At 43.0% G+C, this 27,085-nt stretch overlaps 2 protein-coding genes across 2 annotated transcripts in view; one reads left to right on the forward strand and one right to left on the reverse strand.

Moving 5' to 3' along the window:
- The window catches only part of LOC114643467 (zinc finger protein OZF-like), an 18,239-nt gene extending 46 nt beyond the window's left edge, over positions 1-18,193 (reverse strand). Inside the window, exons 1-2 of the mRNA XM_028792043.2 lie at positions 17,731-18,193; positions 1-1,849 (exon numbers count right to left, since the gene is read on the reverse strand). The exon at positions 1-1,849 is cut by the window's left edge and continues 46 nt beyond it. Coding sequence (XP_028647876.2) covers positions 597-1,849; positions 17,731-18,163 — 1,686 coding nt within the window. The 5' untranslated portion in view covers positions 18,164-18,193 and the 3' untranslated portion in view covers positions 1-596. The remainder of the gene's footprint in view (positions 1,850-17,730) is intronic.
- A 2,866-nt stretch (positions 18,194-21,059) lies between these two features.
- LOC114667422 (gastrula zinc finger protein XlCGF26.1-like) overlaps positions 21,060-27,085 on the forward strand; it is a 30,419-nt gene continuing 24,393 nt past the window's right edge. Inside the window, exon 1 of the mRNA XM_051926096.1 lies at positions 21,060-21,195. The gene's annotated coding sequence lies outside the window, so the exon portion shown is untranslated. The remainder of the gene's footprint in view (positions 21,196-27,085) is intronic.

The raw sequence follows: 27,085 nt of genomic DNA on the forward strand, positions 1-27,085 counted from the left end.
AGGCGTAATACGTGATGACGCGATACGTGACTCCGCCTCCTCCATTAGAGTATATGGACAAAAAACAGGTTCCAGTTATGACCATTACACATAGAATTTCGAAATAAAACCTGCCTAACTTTTGTAAGTAAGCTGTAAGGAATGAGCCTTCCAAATTTCAGACTTCTACCTACACGGGAAGTTGGAGAATTAGTGATGAGTGAGTCAGTCAGTCAGTCAGTCAGTCAGTGAGTCAGTGAGGGCTTTGCCTTTTATTAGTATAGATGAGGTTTCAGTTTCTCCTTGGCCTGTTAGTGAAGTTATTCCTAAGGTGAGTGTTTTTCAGTTTGTGTCTGTAAAAGTTGTACTGCATCGTTTCTCTCTGTCCCTGTATGCATCTCTATAATTTCTGCAACTCTCTGAAGCCGGAGTTGGTTACTTAACATTGCCAGTTTCAGATCCTCATGTTAAAATGAAACACTGTCAGATTTGTTAGTGTGAACTTCTGTAGTGCTTTAAAGCTGGCTTATCTGTGAGAACTGTTTGTCACACTCACAAGAAGGATTCTCTTTTCAGTTATTTCCCGTAAGGGTATGTACTCTGCACCAACAACAAAGTCACCCGCTAGTTGTGGCATCCTGTTGTATTGCTGCTCGACTGTGAATTCTTGTATGCTTCTGAAGATTGCTCTTGTGAGAGAATCGTTTCCCACAGTCAGAACAGCAAAACTGTTTATCACCAATGTGAATTCTTTTGTGAATCTTAAGATTGTTCCGGACAGAGAATCGCTTCCCACATTCACAACAGCAGTGTGGCTTCTCTCCGGTGTGAATTCTTGTGTGTTTATGAAGGTTGCTCTTCTGAGAGAATCGTTTGCCACATTCAGAGCAGCTGTACGGCTTCTCTCCCGTGTGAGTTCTTATGTGGATCTGGAGACTGTTCATCCTTGAAAATTGTTTGCTACATTCACAACAGCAATATGGTTTCTCTCCAGTGTGAACTCTTGTATGGTTCAGAAGACTGGTCCTGTCCGCAAACTGCTTGTCACATTCAGAACAGCAATATGGCTTCTCACCAGTGTGAATTCTCATGTGACTTTGAAGGCGACTTCTGACAGAGAAGCATCTGCCACATTCAGAACAACCAAATGGCCTCTCTCCAGTATGAATTCTTATATGTTTTCCAAGATGACCCCTGTCGGAGAATTGTTTTCCACATTTGGGACAGGAATAGGGTTTTTCTCCTGTGTGAACTCTACAATGTCTCCGGAGACTACCTCTATTAGAGAATCCCTTACCACATTCAGAACAGCAATACGGCTTCTCTCCAGTATGAGTTCGTTTGTGTATCTGAAGCTCAGTCATTCGCAAAAATCCTTTGCCACATTCAGAACAGCGATGTGGCTTCTCTCCCGTATGAATTCTTTTGTGGCTCTGCAGATGGCTTGTTTGTGAAAATTGTTTGCCGCATTCAGAACAGCAATATGGCTTTTCCCCAGTGTGAATTCTTACATGTCTCTGAAGATGGCTCAAGTGTAAAAATTCTTTACTACACTCAGGGCAGCCATATGATTTCTGTCTCAGATGACTCCACTGATCATTTTTGAATTTAGATTTGTACTTCAAACCTTTCCTCTGATCTTGGCAGAGATACAAAGCCAGTGAACTTGTATTATGCACCTCTTGTGGATTGTTAGTATTATCCGTACTTGGCAGTTGCATAACAGGCAGAGAATTATACTGCAAAGAGGCTGGTATGAAAATGTCTGATCCAGAAGTCACTTTTTTCATGTTTCCATCATGTGGTGTTTGTTGTAGTCTGCACTGAAGCGAGGGTTGAACCAATGAAGGTAAAGAGAAACTGCAGCAGTCTTGTAAATCTGCAGAAAGACAAAAATGAACAGTTTTATGTAAAAATGAAAAATTAGGAAACACAAACCGCTAAAATGAACTAAATTAATAACAATGTTCTGGTACTTTCATTTTATCTGCAGCAGACTCATTTTTGGCTTTCTTAAGGAGCAAACAAAGTGATAACTTGGAAAAGAGACTAGAGCGGTCAACATTTCCTAAAAAATTGCCATTCAAATTTTTATTTTCTGAGTCTGTTGGGATAGACTTCTGCCATCCCTAAACCCTCGCATGGTAAAAGTGGGTTCACAAAATCAATTGAGAGCTGGCACGCACTTGGTCAAGTAAAGAAATAAGAAGACCTTCTTAGATCCCCCTGTGTCATCTGGAACGTGTTATCATTACAGCCCTGTAATGTGGTATGCAGAGTCCACGGCGTAGCAGATAGTGCTTGTTTTATTTTTATTACATAAACTAGGGTGCTCTGCCCCCTGCTCGCTTCACTTGCCAACCCCCGGGGGTGGGCGCTGGGTGCCTGCTATCTCACGGATCAGCTGCTCGAAGGACATCAGGGTGGCTCTCCTTTAGAGAAAGAGATTATATGTAAAGAGATGGTATACAGAAGAGTATGCAGGGCGCAGGAGGAAGACGGTTTGGTCCTTAGTTATTATAGATAGAAAATCAGTTACTTGAGTATTTCACTACAACTGACTATTGTAAATACCAATGAATAATAAAACAAAGTAAACAAATTAAAACGTAATAAAAAGTAAATACGATATTATATTACATTAACACCGCGTCAAAAACAATATAATGAATTATGTTATCCTCCAACTTACATTCTATTAATGGTGCTTTTTTGCAGTTCATATTGTTCGGGAGGTTTTTCTCTTTCTTGTTTATTGGACGATTCTCTTTGTTCTTGATTTTTATTACATGCATCTCTTTTTTTTTTCAATGTTCGTTATCAGCTTTTCCCGCTCTAAAATTCGACCTTCTTGAATAGATAACTTACTTTTCTGCCTTGCCATTGTAACCGACTACATTAAAGGGCGAGTTAGCACTGAAAGTGTCACGTGATGTTGCGGGGAGAGGATATGCGCAGTAGGAGTAACGATTGGGCGAGTGGTGCGTGGGTGGGGGGGGAGGAGGATTGGTTAAGGCTGAATGACACAAACATGACAGAAAACCTTTTTAATATAATAGAGAGATAATGAAATAGCTGGCTCGATCGACGCAGCTGTGAGAGGCTGATGGACTGATTGAGACAAAGCTCACCTGCCCGTGAGGGTGAGGTCAGTCTTGACTGCTCTATTGGCACTGCACTGATGGAGGAATATAAGGGGGTGTGGTGTTGTGGGTCCACAGCTCCCATCAGGAAGGCCACTTTTAAATAAATAATCACCGCACTCGCGGCTTAGCGAGGGGGCGTGGTGGTTGTGTGGCTGAAGCGGTTTCCCGGGGTGATTCGCGATGTGGCCGTTTCTCATCTAAGTGCACAGGTGAGAAGCGGTCCACATCCGTGATTGTTCTGGGGCTGCTAATTTGCCACAGCTGCCACATCCTCTTCATAAATAGAAGCGCAAGGCGGCTAAAAGGAGGAAAAAGAAAAGAGAGAGATGGAGGTTGCAGGAGAGAGAGAGAGCGAGCAAAGGATCGCAGGCAGGCAGCTGGACAGTGAGCCCTAGCAGGGGTGTTTGGCCGACACTCGGTGGGGCAGAAGGAAGCGGTCGCTCCAGCTGAGCAAACAAGGAACTGGAGTGACCGGGGATGAAGGACGGCTGGCCGCATAAGGCCGAGATGGCAGCGGGAGTCATGGAGTCTTGGGAAGGTGTGCCTCAGCGTGAGAGACCTGGCCGTTGAGGAACCCAAGTCTCGGTCGGGTAAGGAAGCCATACGGAGCCAGGGAACGGAAGGCAACCAGACAGTAGTAAGGTCAGCTGCAGGAAGGGCGACTCCCCTGTTGAGAAGCCCATATGGGAGAAGCAGGGGAGCCGCCAGGTACACAGAAGACACCGGGCTTGTTTTTAAAGAGACTGCTTCCAGCATTGTTTTAACCTCGTTTTAAAGGATTTTTGTTTTTCTATTTATGGGTTTTAACCTCCACACTGCACCGATTTTATGGATTATTTGTTTAATAACTTTTTGGAAGGCACTACACTATTTATTGGGATATTGTTTTGATTTGATTTTAATAAAATCACTTTTGCACTACTACACTATCCCCTTGCTCCATTTGTTATGCCTCACTGCCAAGCTCATCGGTATCATTACCGACGGTGTAGGGGTCAAGGGCTCCCGGTCACACGATGGGAGCTTGCAGCAAACCCGCATCATCACAGAGGGAGCCGGCAAGACTGAATGAAAGAAAAAGATTCAAAGCAATTGTGAGAGAGTGAGAGGGAGAGAGACAGAGGGGCTCAGAGGTTAAGAGAAATGACGGGAGAGAAGAAAGCAGGAATTGGGAGAGCCGGGTTAGAGAAAGAGAGAGAACAGAGAAGGCAGGCAGCCGGGAGGAAGTCCCTTGGTGGGTGTGCGGCTGATGCTCAGGGGCTAAAGGAGGCCACTCCAACTGAGCGATTGGGGAGATGGAGTGATGCACTGCTCGATGGAGTGACTTGTCATATCAGTTCAGGAGAAAGCCAACAGGAGCTGCAAGGGTAACAGAAGGCTAGGTGAGACATCCTGTGAGGGAACCATGGACTACAGAGGCGTGAGAGTCACAGGCTCAATGTGGTTCCATGCCGGGGCCCCAGATGGCTGCCGGGGTATAAGCCTAGGAGAAAAGTGGTTCAGCGTGGTGTCCTGCTGGGAGCCATGGGCTACTGGGACCCACACCCGAACTGTTGGTTAGGCATCTCATCAGCTGCAAGATCTCATTTGGGGTCAAGCTGAGGAGATGACCGAATTAAAGGGAAGCACCGGGGACTAGAATCATACAGCGCAGATTCCTGCACGGTGTTTTAACCTCGTTTTTGAAGAAAAATGTATTGACTTGTTTGTTAACCTCCACTTTTGCACCATTTTATGGATTATTTATGTATTGATAATGATAACGCACTGCACTTTAATTTGGACACTGTTGATTTTGCTGGATTTAATAAAAGCTCTGTTCACTTTTACACCTTCCCCTTTCTGTATGTACGTGTCCTCATCTGCCTGGCTCATCTCAGTAACATTATTGACGGGGTTGGGTTCAAGGGGCCCCAGGATGCAACAGGAGCATGGAGCCAACCCGCACCATCACATGCAATAAATACGAAAAGGAAAATAAAGTGCAGACAATTTTTTGAAAAGACCCTTCTTGTACATTTGTATCTGGCATGTTCAAGCATAGGCCTGCTGTCATCTTACCACTTCTCTTGTCAAGTCGTATCAAGGTTACAGGACCTCGGAACAACACTGAAGAAACAGTGTGGCAACGGGGTAAGTAAGGAGTACATCAGGTAAACAAATTTCTGCTTTCCCTTAATTGAAATGAAGTTATGCATTTTCATTTTTTTTTGCTTACCACAACACCAGAGTGTAGCGACATATTGACTCATGGTCAGACAGGCAAATAAGAATCTCTTTGTACAGCAACTACTAAAAATTCAAGTATATTCCAAGAAACAGGTAAGTTAAAAGGTTGATAATGTAACCCAGCAGTTCTATAACTGCGGGGCGCAAATGTTGCCATATGTGGCGTAATTTTGCTATTCGTAGGACAATTTTAAACTTGTAGCGGTGTATCAGCAGCAAAAAATATAGGAATAAATTTTATTTGGGTTTCAAAAAAACATTAGGGAGGTGCGATTAACACTTATGAAAACTCAGGTCGCAAATACTTAAAAGTTGAGAAACGCGGATGTAACCCATAGTTTTAGGAAGCCTCAGTTTTGGGAGGATTTGCAGCTATCCCATCAGAGGTGGGCATAAAAAAACGAGCCAATCCACTAGAGGACTCCCACGCACAAATACAAAGCATTTTTTTTAATTCACAATGAAATCTTTGGGGATGTGGAAGGAAAACACAAAGAGGGAGAATATCAGACGATGATTACTAAAAAGGCCGGCTTTTTGACTCATTCTGAAAAACTGGGGCGGCATCTCTACCTCTACTGATAATCGCTGCTATAAGATTGTTTCTGCCTACAAAGCAACATGGATTCTGTGTCATGATATGGTAAGTAACTAACGGATATGTTTAAAGTTAGTTCCTTTAAGAAGGCAATAAAGTAAATTATGTTATGTGTGCTGTGATTTCTTTTTTCTGTTTAGAATTGTTTTATTCATTTGTGAAAGCGTATTTCTAAATTATTATTTAAAGTATATAGTTCAAATTTTTTGGGATACGGAATCCAATTCTGATGTTAGTTTTCTGTTTCACTTTTAATATTGCTAGAATTTATTCATATCTTTTTCTGACTCCATTTGGTATTTAGGAGCGCTGCCATATTTGTGAGGTCTTTGTTATGTCACTGTTACAGTCGTCAGGTCTGAGGTCATGACATCTACAATAATATCAGCAGTCACTTCCTCTTCCTTTTACTTTGACAGATAAACCCTGTTAAGACTTAGTGCTTCGTTTTACTACAATAGGTTTCTTGGTATGGTATTCCATTCTTTGGCAACATTATTTTGACTATGATTTAAGGTTTTGTTTTCGTTTGACAAAGGCACAGCTTCAATTCTTGGTTTCACAACTTAGCATGTTTCCTGTCTGGTCCTCGATTCAAATTCCTTTCACTAATTTTAGCAGAAAAACCTGATGTTATTTTGGGATGACACTGTTGTTATGATGTGTATTCAAGGATAACTCTATTGTAGTGGTGACCCATTATGTTTGAATGGCTGCCTGTGTACCGTGAAGGCGGCACACTTGCTTACTGTTCAAGAGCAACAAGTAAATGGTGTTAGACCTTTATTAATGTTATGACTTCATTTGAGCTTGATATGCTTGGCATGTAGAGCTACGCTAATGTGGAAAGCCAATTGTTAGGCTTCAGAGCCACCTACTTGTTGACATCCTAAATCACTGTGCGCCGTGGAATTTTCTAGGGGCGCCACGAAAACTTTTGTAAAATATTTGAAATTGCTAGTGTTTTTGAACTTGTGGTTGATTAAAAAGATAATGTTTAAAAAATATATTTTATGTTGGAAAAACAGATAACGGTTAATCAGATTGTTGAATAAATGAATGTATTTATTTTGAATGCAGGGCGGCACGGTGGCGCAGTGGGTAGCGCTGCTGCCTCGCAGTTAGGAGACCCGGGTTCGCTTCCCGGGTCCTCCCTGCGTGGAGTTTGCATGTTCTCCCCGTGTCTGCGTGGGTTTCCTCCGGGCGCTCCGGTTTTCTCCCACAGTCCAAAGACATGCAGGTTAGGTGGACTGGCGATTCTAAATTGGCCCTAGTGTGTGCTTGGTGTGTGGGTGTGTTTGTGTGTGTCCTGCGGTGGGTTGGCACCCTGCCCAGGATTGGTTCCTGCCTTGTGCCCTGTGTTGGCTGGGATTGGCTCCAGCAGACCCCCGTGACCCTGTGTTCGGGTTCAGCGGGTTGGAAAATGGATGGATGGATTTTGAATGCAAGTTAAAATTTTCGCTGTTCACCATTCATCATAATATCAACACCAGCAGTGTCAAAAACACATCTCGTGAGACTTTAAAAGTCTCGTTGTTAGAAGATCTCGCTCACTGTCCGGATAGAAGAAGGCGGAGCAAATATAGAACGTGAAAATATGAACGCTACTGTTTTAATTGGCGATTGTCCATAGATTGTGTCGTCACGACTTTATTTATGGGCAGTCCCTCAGGTGCGCCGCGAAAGAAAATTTTTGGACTTAGTGCGCCGCAACACTATTGAGCCACTGCTGCCATCTAGTGGATATGCGCTGTAATCTATTCATTTGGTATTACTTCAGATGATGTGGTTGATAAATTTATTAAAGTTAAGTTTCTGCCTTTCTTTTTTTTTATTTAATTTATTAAAAGCAAGTAACATTTCATACAAACAAATCAAACTTAACAAAGCTAAATTAAATTCAACCCCCAACCAATTCCCTGTCTTTCTTCCTTTCCCTCTACTACCAAGCTGTTTTATGCCTGTAGAAAAGACATCTGAGACACTGGGAGCCTTAGAATTAACAAATACAAAGATTCTGTCATTACAATAGTCGGCCTAGCACAAATGCTACCATAGAATACCCAGGAGAGGGTGGAAGACTAGGTGGTCAAGGTCTTCAGAGCTACGACTGTGTTTGACTTTGCCAAACCTAGAGGTTTGTTTTCTCTGGGGATGCTGCTGACGAGTTTTCTTCTTCCTCTCCTCTGATGTCAACAGATCATAGTTCAACAGTTAATGTTAATAGACAGATAATGCTGGGCTCCATTTATGATATAGATGGATAATGCTCGGCTCCATTTATGTTAATCAGTTTTAAACTACTTTGTTTTCCTGTCTGTTTAAATAAATATGTGTCTTTATATGTTTTAAGTGCCCTGGAGGATGGACACACATCCCAGCCAGGATGGAGTAGGATTTCTTGTCCAGCTGGGAAGCCATAATACTAGGATGGCCACATTGCGGACACTACCTGGCTGGGGCTCCTTATAATTCCTGTCCTGGCTGGGATGCTGGAAGGAAGAATTGAATGGGGAGAGCTGGACATTGCCAGATTAATAGGTGTCGGTGTTCTTCGCATGTAGTTCTAGTTTGGACACCCACAGTTGGGGGAGCACGACCACCACACGACACACCACCTGGATTGGGTGACACCTCAGCACCACGCTGGTACAGTGTGAGGTTTTTACAGTGGCTGGAGTGCCAATCTTGCCACCAGTGCTGCAAGAGAATTGGTTTTCAGAAGCAGAGCCCTGTAGGGGTCCTTGGGTGACGGCAGAGGGTGCTGCTGTGAGGGAGGACCTCCTTGGTTTCCATGTGACCTGGCTGATTCAACAGTGCATTATTGGGAAGGCTACCTGCTGAGCAACACCATGTTCAGCACTGAGAAAGAGACAGACCTGTGTAGAAGAATTAATGACAAAATAATCACGTACATTAAGCTTTAATGCTTCTGTTTAGAGTGAATAAAATAAATAGTCCATAGCAATATTATTTTTTTATAGCTAAATTAAAACAGGCAAGTTTCACATTTTGATGTCAGAATAACCCACAGAAAAAGCCTTACGCATAACAGTTAGAATAAAGTGCCACTAAATAAATGTTAAAACAGTGCGTGCATCAAACTGGTGTGTATGTGGCACCAAATCCTAACCCCCGATAAGAAGGATGAAGCAGACCAGAATGAAAGCAGAATGACTCAATTAACTGATTAACGTTGCAAAGGAAGGATTCGTTTTAATAGCTTTGTAAAGCTACATTTTTATTTGCAGATAAATGTGTCTGTTGTTTCTGAAACAGAACAAATACAATAACATAAAATAAATGCCACAAAAAAAATAAAGCCCGCAGAATGATAAAAACAGGTAATACCCAAAAAGGTCAGTAGATGGCGACAGAAATTAACAGAGCGCTTTTGCGTGCCTTCGAGGGCAAAGGCACTGAAAAAAAAGTTACTAAATGCGTAAGCACTGTACAGACATGAACAAATCACTACTTAAACAGCCATTACCAAGTCTGTTTTCTACAAGCTCTTCTATACTTAACGTACTTTATACAGTTTTAAACGTTAAACTGAACACACTTTGACATAAAATTGTGAATTTCCCATTGGGATTAATAAAGTATCTATCTATCTATCTATCTATCTATAAAGGGTTGTCTGAACACGTCAGTAAAACATTGTTAAGAACTTCATCATTACTTGCTGAAAATTATATTTCTAATAAAATTAACAACAAAGCGTATAACTTACATCAAACAGACGTACACAAAGTCAACAAACAATTGAACAAATGCAGCCACGTGCAGACTCCTGGAAGTACAGCGTTTCATTGTATCAGATACAGAAGTAGCACGTGCGCATGCTCACGCATAACCTCGCAACAGAGAGCGCGCTCATACTTCCATCATCCATCCATTGTCTCCCGCTTATCCGAGGTCGGGTCGCGGGGGCAGCAGCTTGAGCAGAGATGCCCAGACTTCCCTCTCCCCGGCCACTTCTTCTAGCTCTTCCGGGAGAATCCCAAGGCGTTCCCAGGCCAGTCGAGAGACATAGTCCCTCCAACGTGTCCTGGGTCTTCCCTGGGGCCTCCTCCCGGTTGGACGTGCCCGGAACACCTCACCAGGGAGGCGTCCAGGAGGCATCCTGATCAGATGCCCGAGCCACCTCATCTGACTCCTCTCGATGCGGAGGAGCAGCGGCTCTACTCTGAGCCCCTCCCGGATGACTGAGCTTCTCACCCTATCTTTAAGGGAAAGCCCAGACACCCTGCGGAGGAAACTCATTTCAGCCGCTTGTATTCGCGATCTCGTTCTTTCGGTCACTACCCATAGTTCATGACCATAGGTGAGGGTAGGAACATAGATCGACTGGTAAATTGAGAGCTTCGCCTTGCGGCTCAGTTCCTTTTTCACCACGACAGACCGATGCAGAGCCCGCATTACTGCGGATGCCGCACCGATCCGCCTGTCGATCTCACGCTCCATTTTTCCCTCACTCGTGAACAAGATCCCGAGATACTTGAACTCCTCCACTTGAAGCAGGATCTCGCTACCAACCCTGAGAGGGCACTCCACCCTTTTCCGGCTGAGGACCATGGTCTCGGATTTGGAGGTGCTGATTCTCATTCCAGCCGCTTCACACTCTGCTGCGAACCGATCCAGAGAGAGCTGAAGATCACGGCCTGATGAAGCAAACAGGACAACATCATCTGCAAAAAGCAGTGACCCAATCCTGAGCCCACCAAACCGGACCCCCTCAACGCCCTGGCTGCGCCTAGAAATTCTGTCCATAAAAGTTATGAACAGAATCGGTGACAAAGGGCAGCCCTGGCGGAGTCCAACTCTCACTGGAAACGGGTTTGACTTACTGCCGGCAATGCGGACCAAGCTCTGGCACCGATTGTACAGGGACTGAACAGCCCTTATCAGGGGGGCCGGTACCCCATACTCTCGGAGTACCCCCCACAGGATTCCCCGAGGGACACGGTCGAATGCCTTTTCCAAGTCCACAAAACACATGTAGACTGGTTGGGCAAACTCCCATGCACCCTCCAGGACCCTGCTAAGGGTATAGAGCTGGTCCACTGTTCCGCGACCAGGACGAAAACCACACTGTTCCTCCTGAATCCGAGGCTCGACTATCCGACGGACCCTCCTCTCCAGGACCCCTGAATAAACTTTTCCAGGGAGGCTGAGGAGTGTGATCCCTCTGTAGTTGGAACACACCCTCCGGTCCCCTTTCTTAAAGAGGGGGACCACCACCCCAGTCTGCCAATCCAGAGGCACTGTCCCTGATGTCCATGCGATGTTGCAGAGGCGTGTCAACCAAGACAGTCCTATAACATCCAGAGCCTTGAGGAACTCCGGGCGTATCTCATCCACCCCCGGGGCCCTGCCACCAAGGAGTTTTTTGACCACCTCGGTGACCTCAGTCCCAGAGATGGGGGAGCCCACCTCTGAGTCCCCAGGCTCTGCTTCCTCATTGGAAGGCATGTTAATGGAATTGAAGAGGTCTTCGAAGTACTCCCCCCACCGACCCACAACGTCCCGAGTCGAGGTCAGCAGCGCACCATCCCCACCATATACAGTGTTGACACTGCACTGCTTCCCCTTCCTGAGACGCTGGATGGTGGACCAGAATCTCCTCGAAGCCGTCCAAAAGTCGTTCTCCATGGCCTCCCCAAACTCCTCCCACGCCCGAGTTTTAGCCTCAGCAACCACCAAAGCCGCATTCCGCTTGGCCTGCCGGTACCTATCAGCTGCCTCCAGGGTCCCACAGGACAAAAGGGTCCTGTAGGACTCCTTCTTCAGCTTGACGGCATCCTTCACCACCGGTGTCCACCAACGGGTTCGGGGATTGCCGCCACGACAGGCACTGACCACCTTACGGCCACAGCTCCGGTCAGCTGCCTCAACAATAGAGGCACGGAACATGGCCCATTCGGACTCGATGTCCCCCACCTCCCTCGGGACATGGTCGAAGTTCTGCAATAAATATTGTACATATTCTGCAATAAATATTGTACAATAAACAACTCGTTCTGCTGTCGCGTGGGGCTGGAATTGTTGCTTTGTTAGGTTTTGAAGTTATTTGTTGTACACATTCTGCAAATCTTATTTCCTTGGTTTTATCGTATATTACTTTCTTGAAATAAAATCATTGGAGGGAAAAAAATAAGACTCGTTTTGCTCAGACAGATAAACCTGCAATGTTTAGGCAGCTCCACTCTAGCCATGGCATCTTCCACGGCCCTGTGTCTTCTAAAACCGAAGGGCTTGCTATTGGTTGGCAATGATGTTTTGTTAAAAGAAACGTGGAAGACAATCGGGCTTCAGCGGACCTCTGCTGACTTAGACAAGTTAAATACTAATTCTTTGCATTTATATATTGCGCTTTTCTCACTACTCAAAGCGCTCAACAATTGCTGGTTAAGGGCCCAACAGAGCGGAGTCCCTATTGGCATTTACGGGATTCGAAACGGGCAACCTTCCGATTGCCAGTGCAGATCCCTAGCCTCAGAGCCACCACTCCGCCTATAAATACGTTTAAATGGAAAGCAGATCTCTGAATTGCTGACCCCTTAAGCAGCAACTAAGCAAGGGATACTTTAAGGGTTTTAATGGTGTCACCTACAAGACAATCATTGATCACCTACAGCTTGTCAACTCATGTGAAGAAGGTACTTCTGAATAACTCCACCTTACAGAAGAAGAACAGCTCAATGAGACGTGCCTGTGCCAAATTAAACTACATGTGTAATGATCCACGGCACTTACCTCATGCATTAGGCTTTTAGGCCATGGAAATGCATGTGTTTCCTACTTCGTTATCTCCTTTATCTGCCTACTACACCCCGAAAATCAAAGGGAAAAAATGATGAGGCAGGCTAGTCCATTTTGCTGAAATTTCATTGTAGCAACTCCAAATCGGAGTAGTTTGTATGGCCCCCACGTGCTTGTATGCATGCCCGACAGTTTTCTTTTTTTATGTGGTATCATATGCTCCTAATGAGATGACAGATGGTGTCCTGGGGATCTCCTCCCAGATCTGGACCAGGGCATCATTGAGCTCCTGGGCAGGCCGAGGCAACGGATGAACCAAAACATGATATCCCACCCAGAGGTGTTCTATTGCATTTAGGTCAGGCGAGTGAGCGTGGGGTGGGGGGCAGTCAATGGTATCAATTCCTTCATCCTCCTGGAACTGCCTGTATACTCTTGACACTGAGGCCGGGCATTGTTGTGCACCAGGAGGAACCCAGAACCCACTGCACCAGCATAGGGTCTGACAATGTGTCCAAGGGTTTCATATTGATGGCAGTCAAGGTGCCGTTGTCTAGCCTGTGGAGGTCTGTGCGTCCCTCCATGGATGTGCCTCCCCAGACCATCACTGACCCCCCACCAAACCGGTCATGCTGAACAATGTTACAGGCATCATAACATTCTACACGGTTTCTCCAGACCCTTTTACGTCTGTCACATGTGCTCAGGGTGAACCTGCTCTCATCTGTGAAAAGCACAGGGCGCCAGTGGTGGACCTGCCAATTCTGGTATTCTATGGCAACTGCCAATCAAGCACCATGGGGCCCACTAGAGGACGTCGGGCTCTCAGGCCACCCTCATGAAGTCTATTTCTGATTGTTTGGTCAGAGATATTCACACCAGTGGCCTGCCAGCTGGAGGTCATTTTGTATGCTCTGGCGGTGGTAATCCTGTTCCTCCTTGCCCAAAGGAGCAGATAGCAGTCCGGCTCATCAACTACACGCACTTGTGCTTCCCCTTACGTGGATCAAACCTTGGATATCAGCATCTGAGGCTTAAGCCATGGCAGCTGATTCGCTTATATGACAAGGTGTAGATGTAGATTGGAGTATTACATTGATAGATCTGATCACAATCTGATATTTGGGTGGTTACCTATCAGGTAACGCAAGGGGAATCAAAAGTGTGTACACCTAACAAACCCAAATAAAGGTGAAACGTGTTGTGTACTATTTGTATTATTTGCCAGGTACCATATATCATGTCTATAATCTGCTTCTCACAACTGAGAGGACATGGCAGATGTCTGCCGACTGACTGACCACCCACAAGAGTTACCTGGTAGGTAACCACCGAAATAATCAGATTGCGATCAGACCTATATATATCAGGGCTGGGCATGTTAACGGTAATGCCAACAATTATTTTATCATGCGTTAACGCAGTTTTTGTTATTGTTATTATTATTTTGAAAGCCTCAGTCTCACTAGAGATCGATAGAGATCAGTGAACTTCTTGTTACAGCGCTTTTCAATACGCTTTTGCTAGGACAGTTAGCTTTGTTGATTTGACCTCAATTCCCTGCACGTGTATGAGTAGTGAAAAGTAAACAGATTCTAAAATGGCATGTCGAGAGATACCAACGTGAATGCTCAAAGCAAAACTTTGTCCGTATTACTGCAGAGTCGGACTCCGACTCAAGTGATCAACTGATCTTGAGATGGAGGTCCAAAACAAAGGTGAGGTACCGGCATCAGCTGATCGGTCCCCAGTTGATCAGGGGGCTGAATAAGTTTGTGTAGCTGATGATCCGATAGCAACATTCGCCTGGGAGGACAGACACTTACGATGACAGGGAGGTACAAACCGTCTCACTGCAACTGCCACCCACGCACACCTGTCTCACAAGGACAGCCAGCCCACCGTGGATTCCTGCAGGCCGCCGAGACTCCCCACACAGCCGCTGCTGCCGCAAACTGCAAACAGGCACAACAGGCAGCAACAGATGTTTTATGTTGATGTATCTGTGATACCACTGCTTTGTGCGCTTTTCAGAAAATTGAGTTTTTTGGGGAAAAAATATTCAGCCCTCAGAGTCACAACTAAACATACAACTGTTTATGCTGCTCCCTGATAAAAGAAAATGTTTCCGCTGGTATCTGTTCAGATACAAAAGAAAAACAGATTTAGAAATGTTACCTTGCTGTTGCTCAAAAGGTGCCTGTTATAATGTTGTGATCGTGGCTCTGGACTCTGAGGGTAACTTGTTTTTATATAACAAACTAGAGAAAACGTTAATGCCCTGGCAGCTTTGGTTTTATATTTGATTTGATTACATTAATGTTTAAGTTGAGATTTATAACAAATATTTTAACTGCTACTATGTAAAGGGAATACTGCTGTTAAAAAGCACCTTATTTGTTTAAAGGGTTTGCAAACCAAACACACGCAGTACACTACGTTTGAGTTCATTATTGAATATTGCGCATAGCAGTGTCATTGTGACAATCATGCAATTAATCGCAATTAAAAGAATTTTATCGCTGCCCAGCACTAATATGTGAGTGAGCGCCCCCTGCTGGAGACAAATGATAAGCTGAAAAGACTGAGAAAACATGCAGCGAGTTGTTCAGGACAAAGTCTACAAAAACCACACAGATAAGTCTCTCTCCATGGGGTTGTAGTTTAAAGGAAGTTAAATGAAAGAAAAATAAACTTTCACATGGCGGACCAGAAGTGGTTTATTTGATGAAAGGAAGACTAAGCAGGTTTTAGATGTCCATTCTAAAGAGAAAAAGAGCAAGCAGTGTTACTGGGTTGTCAGAGTTTATTATTCAGGGTTCAACTGTGTCACAGAGTTTATAAATCAGAACATTAGGACAATCTAGACGAGAAGAGACCATTTAGTCCAGCAGAGCTCCTATCCACTTAATTCTTTTAAATTAACATTAAGTCAAGTTTTAAAGGATCCCTGAAGTCCTACTGTCTACCACACTAATTGGTAGTTTATTCCAAATGTCTGTGGTTCCCTGCATGAAGAAACGCTTCCTAATGTTTGTGTGAAATTTACCCTTAACAAGTTTCCAACTGTGTCCCTGTGTTCTCGATGAACTCATTTTAAAATAACAGTCTCAATCCACTGCACTAATGTCTTCCAGAATTTTAAACACTTCAATCATATCACCTCTTAATCTTCTTTTCCTTAAACTCTAAAGGCTCAGCTCTTTTAACCTTTCATCCCCTGTAGCCCTGGAATCAGCCTAGTCGCTCTTCTCTGGACCTTCTCTAGCGCTGCTATGTCCTTTTTGAAGTCTGCAGACCAAAACTACACCCAGTACTCCAGATGAGGCCTCACCAGTGTGTTATAAACCTTGAGCAGAACCTCCTGTGACTTGTACTCCACAAATCAAGGCGCTATATAACCTGACATTCTGTTAGCCTTCTTAATGGCTTCTGAACACTGTTGGGAAGTCGATAGCTTAGAGTCCACTACGACTCCAAAATCCTTCTCGTGAGGTGTCCTCTCGATTTTCAGACCTCCCATTGTGTATTCAAATTAGACAGTACACAAATTTAAACTCCTTTTTTGTGCTTAAATAAGATCAACCCTTGTCACATTAATTTTAATTTTTGGTCTTTGTGCCCACCTAGGGGTTTCACGGTTTAGGGTTAGGGATATGAACTACATGACGACAGATGCTTCTAGCCTACAGCAGGGAACCAAACTTGCTAGAGCTCCACCATCAGCAGCTGCCAGTCCCCAAGTCGTGGAAGAGCTGGCTGAGACTTTGTGTCACCATTGCCTCCTGACCTCTCATCTCCATGCCTGGGAAACACAGACCGATAACCTGGGGTGTCAGCTGTAGCCCGGCTATAGACAACAGTCAGTACTGCGCTATCCTCATACAGTTAATTTTCTCCAAAGGACTTGGTGTTACATTCTAAAAAGGCAAAAGAGAGGCCTACATGTGCACACAGTTAGAATCATCTCACAGCTCCAGAATCCCAAGTTCGACTCTTTCCATTATGTGCAATATCTCCAAAAATTGTCTTATTCTAGTTTGACCTGATTTTCACCACAATGCACGATGACAACTTAGGTCAGGGGTGGCAAACTCCAGTCCTGGTGGGCTGCAGTGGCTGCAGGTTTTCATTCTTACCATCTTCTTAATTAGTGACAACAATAACAACATTTATTTATATAGCACATTTTCATACAAAAAAGTAGCTCAAAGTGCTTCTTAATTAGTGACCAGTTTTTGCTTCTGATTACTTCTTTTAATTAATTTGACTCTGGCCCCTTAGTTGTTTCTTTTTCCTTAATTAGCAGCCAAACAATAAAGAGACTCAAAACAAACCACCACCTGACCAGCTCTCCTGTGCCCATCACACAATATCTGAAATTAAAGAAAGATGAAGGTCTCAGTAAGGTTGATCACTCAGGTCACTAAAACACTTTGACGATGTTCTTATGAAAAACAGAAAATCAACAGTTTTGTAAATGTCTATTGTGGCAGAACGAGAGCAGCAACAGGCCATGGAATTAAATAACGGGTTTAATTCACAGTAAGCATCGGCTTCTCATTAAGAGACTGGTTGGTGTTTGAAGCCGCAGGTTAAGCTGGTCATCTGTTGGTTCGTTTCACGTCTCATTTCTGTTTGGCTGCCATTTAATGAGGAAACAAATCAATTCAGAGGACTGAATCCTTCTAACAGGGCTATTGAAATGAAGGGAAAAGAAGTTAAGTAGCAGTGAAAACTGGTCACTGATTAGGAAAAGGATTAGAATGAAAACCTGCAGCCACTGCGGCCCACCAGGCCCGGAGTTCGACAGGACAGGATTTCAAGAGACAGTATGGTACAAATAGGCACAATCAGAATGAACATTTACACTAAGCTTAATAATTTAAAAATGTATTAGAAAAGAAGAAATAAAATGGTCTTTTCACCAGAACATCGCTCCATCTCCAAACCTTACGGCTTCCTTTTCAAGTAAACACCTCAGACTAACATGAAGTTTCATGATTTACTTACTTTGTTCAAAATGTTGTACAGCTGACGGCTGATCCTCCACTGTTCCGGATTCTTTTTCCATCATCTTTAAGCCCGCTATGAAGGATTCAGATTTCACATGGACGGGAGACTCCCGAGATAAACGCGGTCCACTCCGACAGGAGACAAACCCAGTTACGGCTCCATCCTGACGGCCATGTTGAAAGACAGCTTGGAAGTAGACGGCATCTTCCTTGATACCATTTACCGCTTCACGTTGCTGCACATCACTCAAAGGATTCTCCTCTGTCTCTTCTTTAATGCCAACACTTACCAGTTCATAGTCCTCGCGCTTAATGCAGAGACCCCCCTGTTTAGGGAGGACATATTCCCACTCACACTCATCCTCCTCCTTGATATTTACAGTCATTATCTCCATGGAATTTATGTCAGCCTGATCCTCTGTTGGATCCATCTTTGTACAGGAAATGGCCGTGTCTTCCTTTCTGTGCAACGATACAGAAATCAGGAGTTAATGCCACCAGAACGATACAACAAAGGAGCAGTTAAGATTTACGTCAAGTTAAGACACACTAAAGCACGTGAACAGCAACACGTCACACTCAAATGACCAGGAGTGACGTGAGTGAGGGGACCGCAGACTAAAAGGAGAACAATCCCCCCTGCTCAGGAGTACGAGTGCTCACTAATTGCAATGACAGGAATTTTTAAATGGACTCTCTGATTTATATCACATGTAAAATCACACAAGATGCCTTTACTGCATTTCTGTCACAACACAGTGAAGACAAGGGTAGAATTTCACATTTTACTGGGGGCATTTTACTGGGATGGAGGGTGGACTTCAGGGCAGGGTTTATAAAGAATGATCACGGACTACCTGCGCACATACTTCATTTACGGATTACTGATAATAAATACTACTTAAAATCCAAGCTTAAAATAAAACTTCAAACGTTATAATATCATCGTCATACAAATGACTAAAGACCAAGGCAAGTCCGGATGTTTACGTTTAAACAGATTTTTTTGTGCCCACACACTTTTCATACCGCGTTTGTCAGATTTCTCCTTACATCATAAAATACAGAAGACATTTGCCACTTAATAACATTTCATCCTTCCCTCCGTTCATCCATTTTCTAAACCTGTTGCATTGTGGGTAGGGTCATGGAGAAAGCTCATATTGCAATATGTATGAAGAGTAATACTTAACAGACAAGTTCAAATAATTCAAATTTCAAAGACTCGTGATGCATTTATTTTTTTTAGAAGACTGCCTTTGGAATATTAAACTTGCCATTTTTTATTATTTCAGAATTCCTAAAAAGCAGCCTTTCTTATATTGTCTTCAAGTGATCTCACATAAATGATCAAACATTACTATTCCTTATATACCTGAGTACTAATTTAACTTTTAAAAATTCAAGGCTTCTTAATCCTCTTACGGCTAAAAGGCTTCATTTTAAATGCTAAATACCATTTAAAGGAACATGAATAGCACGGATTTGGAATCCATTACAGTAATTGTCAGTTTTGTAATGACACAATGGAGCGTTCATTTTTTCTTTTTGCCTAGGCCAGTGCTTTCTGATTTATCTTAACGCATTTTCAAGACATACGAATATTACTTTTGGATTTTTTTGGGAAATTCAACATAACATTTTATGAAATGTTCTGTTTTTTAAGTATATTTTCATTCATAAATATATGCATTTTAAACTTTACCCTTTTAAGTATTTTTCTCAGTGACTTAAATAATTCTTTTATTGTAAAATACTGTTAATTGTAATTAGAGATTAGGCTTACTGCCGTCTAATGAATTTGTATGGTACAACTTTTGTACTGCATATTATTTTTTATTTCATTCATTTTATTTTCACTTTTTTAAATTATGCCAACTTTATAAGCGTGGTTAATCATTTTACGATACGCTCGTTAATGATTGTGTAATATTTCAGGAAAAAAATCGAACTAAAGAATGATTTAAAAAATGTTATTTCCTTAACTGGCACTTCCAGTCGGGGCTTTGGCACACTGATTATAGTTTAAAGGAAAAGGAGCGAGCATATTCCTTATTTTAAATGCCTTCACTGGTTTTACTTAACAGTGCATATTGATGTTCAATCTTTATGTCACTCGATAAAAATTCAGTTAGTTGACGACACTCGACAGGGTGAAGCAAGCTGTGGACACGCTGGCCTCAAAGCGGGGCAGAGATCCGGGGTCTCGGGCGGCACTCCAACGAAGATCGAAACAGAACAAGTGAACAGGCAATCGAGACCAATGTCGGTGGTGTTTGGGCCTACTGACGGCCAGAATACAATCCAGCGAAGCCCGTCTGACAACTGAGGCAGAGCAAGCGAGGGAGTTTTTAGGACGGCCGATCATAAGGGAATGAGCCGCTCGGCTTTCTTCACTGTTCTATCAGGTAGAATGTTAATGCAGCGAATAGTAAACTCCATAATATGACGACTCCAAATCACTTACTCTTCTGCTCCTCGATAATTTGATACACTTTATGCCCGCTGCAAGTTCTTCGTAACCTACACTGTTTTGCCGTCGCTGAAGGATGACGTCACGTGTTTTTAATAATTCGAGACGTCAACGCCAGGCGCCCAAAGCTCGCCGTGCTGTCACGTGTATTGAAATCCTCTAGGATTGAATTGCCTTTATTGACATTAACATTTAAATGGATAATCGCACGTTTGTAAATTTGATAATTTGCGTGCGATGTTTGAGATGCCGGCAGTATGGCGTAGCGGTTAAAGGTCTAGACTTCAAATCCTGAGGTTGTGGGTTTCAGATAACGGTACTGACAATTGGTGGAATGGGACGTTTGATACTGAGGCTTCGGAGCTTGTACCAGTTTAACTGATGATGCCCGAAGCTACAAACCGTCGTTGAAGCCCCGGCTGCGTCCTGACTTGCTTCGAAGCTTTGCGCATGCTCCACATGCTATGGAAAGGGGACGTGAAACTGACGCTCATATCCTATACAAACAAGTTACTGAATTAAATCGGGGGTCCAGGGGGGTATTTTTCGTACGTGGATTAGTCGTTTAGCCGGATGTAATTGTTGACGATTTGGCCTGATCCTGGATCTGTCGGTTTTTCGAAACTCTTGCTAGAAGTGTTGTCATAGCAACGCATCCTAATCCGCAAATCTGCTCGGAGCAGGTTTGTTCTACGTAAACAAGGATTGGTTTACACACGTGATCAGTGACGGTGCTACTCCGGTCTGCAGCAATATCTACTCGCTTCGCCGTTCATTACTTGGCAATGGGTGAAAGCGCGTGCACGTAGATAGCAGGTAAGATGACGTGTCATGTGACGTATTCAAATGGCGACGTTCATTGAAGTCAGCGACCGCGTTCGCTTCATCAGTTCTCACTTGTGATCAGTAAACCGGGTGCAGTGTACAAGATGCAAAGTTCTTGATGTTTAGTGAACTGGCTTGAAAACTTGAGACAACTGGAGGCGAAAGGTACGTAATCTCAGTTTGAGATCGTCACTTTATAGATTTTTCATTCGCTTCAGTCAGTATTATAGCACGCGACTTCAATTAAAAGAAATCCCTTGTGTCCCGTGTGACTTGCCATTCATTGGGCTCTGTATGCGGATCATTTTGAGTCACATTATTCAGTGCTGTTTCTACTTTACAGTGCCCAGACACACCGCCGCCACCAATTCATTAATATTCATTGCTTGGTGTATTTCCTTTCAGTTTATTGGCCTCGTAGAATTTCCGAATTGTTTAAGCTGGTGGAGTGAGCGATTTCACCCAGAAACAGCGTTTTGAGTTCTATGTTTCTTTTTTTAATTTAAGAGTAAAAACACATAGTTGCATACAGTACATTTGCTGCTGTTGCATTCCAAAATATCTATCAAATAAAAATAAAGTAACACCCAACCAACTTAATAATAATTCGTTTTATTTAAAGACGCCTTTCAATGCACTCAAGCACACCTTACAAAAAGGCAAAAGAAAATGTACCAAATCAAGAATAAAATAATATAAATACTAAATGAAACATACAATAAATAAAAACAATACAATAAAAATAACAATACAGAATTAAAATAACATGTATATATGATAATGAAACACAATAAACACATAAAAACACTGTCAAGGGACAAAATCGAGGTGAGAAGGCAAGTTTTAAAAGATAAGTTTTAAGTCTAGATTTGAAGATGAGAAAGGAATCAATGCTGTGGATATCTTGAGGAAGGAAGTTCCAGAGATGAGGAGCAGCAAAACTAAAGGATCTTGACCCCATGGTAGATAAATGAGCAGAGAGCATAACCGAGAGATTTAAATAAGAAGATCTAGATAGATAGATAGATAGATAGATACTTTATTAATCCCAAGGGGAAATTCACATATTCCAGCAGCAGCAGCATACGGATACAAAAAAAAAAAAAAAACAATATTAAATTAAAGAGTAATAAAAATGCAGGTAAAAACAAACAATAACTTTGAATAATGTTAACGTTTACCCCCTGGGTGAAATTGAAGAGTCGCATAGTTTGGGGAAGGAACGATCTCCTCAGTCTGTCAGTGGAGCAGGACAGTGACAGTATTCTGTCGCTGAAGCCGCTCTTCTGTCTGGAGATGACACTGTTTAGTGGATGCAGTGGATTCTCCATGATTGACATGAGCCTGCTCAGCGCTCGTCGCTGTGCCACAGATGTCAAACTGTCCAGCTCCGTGCCTACAATAGAGCCTGCCTTCCTCACCAGTTTGTCCAGGCGTGAGGCGTCTTTCTTCTTAATGCTGCCTCCCCAGCACACCACTGCGTAGAAGAGGGCGCTCACCACAACTGTCTGATATAACATCTGCAGCATCTTATTGCAGATGTTGAAGGACGCCAGCCTTCTAAGGAAGTATAACCGGCTCTGTCCTCTCTTACAAAGAGAATCAGTATTGGCAGTCCAGTCCAATTTATCATCCAGCTGCACTCCCAGGTATTTATAGGTCTGTACCCTCTGCACACAGTCACCTCTGATGATCACGAGGTACAGGAGTGGTCAAGCCTCCTAAAATCCACCACCAGCTCCTTGGTTTTGCTGGTGTTCAAGTGTAGGTGGTTTGAGTCGCACCATTTAACTAAGTCATTGATTAGGTCCCTATACTCCTCCTCCTGCCTACTCCTGATGCAGCCCACGATAGCAGTATCGTCAGTGAACTTTTGCACATGACAGGACTCCGAGTTGTATTGGAAGTTCGATGTATATAGGCTGAACAGGACCAGAGAAAGTACAGTCCCCTGCGGCTCTCCTGTGTTGCTGACCACAATGTCAGACCTGCAGTTCCCGAGACGCACATACTGAGGTCTGTCTGTAAGATAGTCCACGATCCATGCCACCAGGTATGAATCTACTCCCATCTCTGTCAGCTTGTCCCTAAGGAGCAGAGGTTGGATGGTGTTGAAGGCGCCAGAGAAGTCCAGAAACATAATTCTTACTGCACCACTGCTTCTGTCCAAGTGGGATAGGGATCGGTGTAGCATATAGATGATGGCATCCTCCGCTCCCACCTTCTCCTGGTATGCGAACTGCAGAGGGCCGAGGGCATGGCAGACCTGTGGCCTCAGGTGGTGAAGCAGCAGCCGCTCCATGGTCTTCATCACACGTGACGTCAGAGCGACAGGCCGGAAGTCATTCAGCTCACTAGGACGTGACACCTTTGGGACTGGGGTGATACAAGATGTTTTCCAAAGCCTCGGGACTCTCCCCTGTTCCAGGCTCAGGTTGAAGATGCACTGTAGAGGACTTCCCAGCTCCAGTGCACAGGCCTTCAACAGTCATGGTGATACTCCATCTGGACCCGCTGCTTTGCTGGCATGAAGTCTCCTCAGCTCTCTGCTCACCTGGGCTGCTAAGAGTATCTAAGTATCTAAGAGTATGAGCAGGTGTGTAGCAGATCTGAAAGATATGAAAGTGCCAGGCTATAAAGAACTTCCAATGTTAATAGCAGAATATTGAAATTAATACTGTATTTAAAAGATCACAAAGAACTGGGGTAAGGTGTTCTATAGAGGTGGCTCCAGTAATAACTCAAGCAGCAGAAGCCTATGCAGAGGCTTGTGAGGGAGGCCAGCCAATGTAGAATTACAGTAATCTATACGTGATGTTACCAGAGCTTGTACAAGAACTGCAGTACTATTAGGTTTGAGGAATGAATGGAGGCGATTTATATTGCGAAAATGAAAATACTCAGACCGCAGTAATATTGTTAATTTGAGCTTCGAAAGACAGAGTGCTGTCAAAGATGATGCCCAACCTGAGAAGGAGAAATTATAGAATCATCAATAATCAAGGAAAAACTGTCAAGTTTGGTGAGAGTAGATTAAATGCCAAAGATGAGAACCTCAAGTTTTATTATTATTAAGTTTGAGAAAATTAGAGAACCATGTTTTTATTTCAGAAAGGATGAAGGGAGGAAGGGCAGAATCAGGCTTGGTAGATAAATACAGCTGGGTGTCATCAGCGTAAGAGTGAAATTGAATACCAAATCTCCTATAGATATTGCCAAGTGGTAGAAGATAGATAATAAATAAAAGAGGGTCCAAAACAGAGTCTTGGGGAACACCACTTGTGACTGAGGAAGGCTGAGATCTCAAATTCTTGAGTTGAACAAACTGTGTACAACTGGAGAGATATGATACAAACCAAGTGTAAGAAATGTCACAGATGCCAATGGAGACTAATCTGTCCAACAGAATACTATAGGAGACTGTATCAAATGCCGCACTCGGGTTGAGCAACACCAAAACGGTCAGCAGCCCAGAGTCAGTGGCCATTAGCCAGTCATTATTGATTTTAACCAAAGCTGTCTGTACTATGGAAAGGGCAAAAACCAGACTGAAACTGCTCAAATCAATCATTATATGTTAGATATGCGTGTGCCTTGGGCTGCAACTGTTTTGTTTTTTTTTTTTTTTTTAGATAAAAATTGCAGATTTGAAATTGTTCAGATTATCAGGGTCAGCACCTGGTTTCTTTAAAATGGGAGTTATAGCAGACATCTTCAGAGCCGAGGGAACAATTTCAGAGGAAAGTCACGAATATACAATATCAGTTATTAATGAGACTATAGAAGGCAGATGAGCTTTTACCAAATGAATGGGAATTGGATCTTCTCCTACCCACTTCAGAAACGTTTGCTGTTCACTCAGCTGGTTACTTATTTGCTTGCTGTCAGCTATGCACATAGCTTGTGCAAAACGGTTACTTATTGTACAGTACATTAACAACATGACAAAATAGTCTACAATGTATATAATCATTTGTGTCATTAAAATGTATTACCCTTGATATACGACTGGCCTGACATGCGAACAACTTGACTTACGACCAAAATTTTTGTTTTGATTTACGATCAACATCTTGCGTTACGACTTGAATGCGGTCACGTGTATCCGCTTGTGCGATTGTAAACAAACACAGATACATTTGTTTTTGGACGTAATTTCGGTCAGTGCAGTTTATATAATTTATTTCGATAATTGCTAATGAAGGAAGAGAAGGTAACAAAGGTAAAGAAAGCGATCACAATCGAAACGAAATGTGCGGAAATATGAGAGTGGTGTTCGTGTGACCGATCTCGCTAATATGTACAGCATGTCGAAATCCACCATCTCGACAATTTTACAAACAATAACCACCTTCCATTTCATTCTCCTCCTCCTCCCTTCCTGCAGCCCAAAGATGTCAAATTAAATGGTGAGTACAGTATGAAATTGTTGTTTCTGGTAGGCTAGGCACTTTTTATAACTTTTTGGTTAGTACATTAGAAAAATTATTGGTGTTTTGGTAAATTATGCACATTATACAACCCTTTTTTATTATGATAAGGTTAAGTAAGTGTTGCTGTGGGAGGTTCGGAACGCATTATGGGTATTTCCATTATTTCTTATGGGAAAAATAGAGTTACAACCAACTTGAGTTACATCCAGAACTCGCGAACGAATTGAGTTCGTAAGTCAAGGGTCCACTGTATTTGAAAACAAACAGACATATCTACTCTATACATATAAAATCCTAACCCTAAAAGTGCAACGATTTTATGTGACGTTTTTATGCCACATTTTTTGTCACAATTATTTTAAAACCTACATATATATGTTTGGTATCATTCTTTTCAGAATTTATCGACGTTTAATGTGATGTTGCTAGATTTTCAGATTCTTATTCCATTTTTAAATTATAAACTAAAAAATATCAAGAAGTCACGTCCTGCGAGACGGGACTTTGTGCCAAAAGATTTAACCACGCCTGGGGCCGGACATAAAACACAAAGAGTAGGACAGCTGCTGTACAGGCTTTTAAATGTTCGAAGTGCCACGCGAGATGCAGATCACGCAGCACGGCTGCAAGCCAGCAGCTGATTGAGCAAAGAGAAGGTAAAAAAATAAAACTGTATTTGTTTCCCATTGTATCACCGTTTAAGAGGGGGTTTCGGAGGAGCGACTGTGTCTCCTTGGGGTGCATTCAGCCCCCCTCTTCACAACGCGAGCGGCAGAGGCGTGAAGTGGCTGGTGCATAGCGTAGGCCTAGGGGGGGAGGACGAGTGAAGTCAGCAGGGGGAACCCCCTAGTAAATAAATAAATATTTTGACATGATAGATGCCTTTGTTAAACTGCTGTTGAATTTTGCCTGGCCCAACATGGCTACTTGGGTCAGACTGGCTGGCATCCTTGCATATGAAATGAACGGGTTTTACTGTCATCTTCCAATTAAGCAAGATGAGTATTTCTGCAAACTCAAAGATATGTATATTTAAAATTTTTCCTATTCCAAGATATAACAAACATTGATATAATCAATATCATGCCAAAAGCCCTTACTATTTTTAAGCACAAGATAAAACTAGCTGTTCTGTTTAAGGTTTGATCAATTCTCAGTGAAGGAGCTCTATTGCTTAAGTCACCCAGAGGCCCGTGGGGGGTCTTAATCCAGGCTTGATTAAAGCCCACATCATTCTGCTGCTTCTCTTTTTTCCCCCCCAAACAGTTTTATTTGTAAACCTAAAGCTGTTATTTATATTTTGCCCTTGGTGAGTCTTGAAAGAGTAAAGTCAGAATTGTTATTTGTGATGTGTGGCTTGGAGGACATTACATTAGTAATTAATTCAAAGTGCTGGTTTGCCGGGTACTTATACATTCATTGTGTAACATACTGTATATTTTAGTTGTTAGATTTAAGGAAGAAAATATTCAGAAATATATAGTACTTTATTATTATGAATTCATTTAACTTTTAAAAAAGGGTGCAATTGGGATGTTAAGTGATGCAGAGTGCAAAATGTTTGTGTTAAAGAGCTCAGCAAAATGCAGTTTGCCATCAGTTCACTAAAGAGTGCATCCCAT

The sequence above is a fragment of the Erpetoichthys calabaricus genome, chromosome 1, assembly GCF_900747795.2.
Source record: "Erpetoichthys calabaricus chromosome 1, fErpCal1.3, whole genome shotgun sequence".
NCBI classification, from domain to species: Eukaryota; Metazoa; Chordata; class Cladistia; order Polypteriformes; family Polypteridae; genus Erpetoichthys; species Erpetoichthys calabaricus.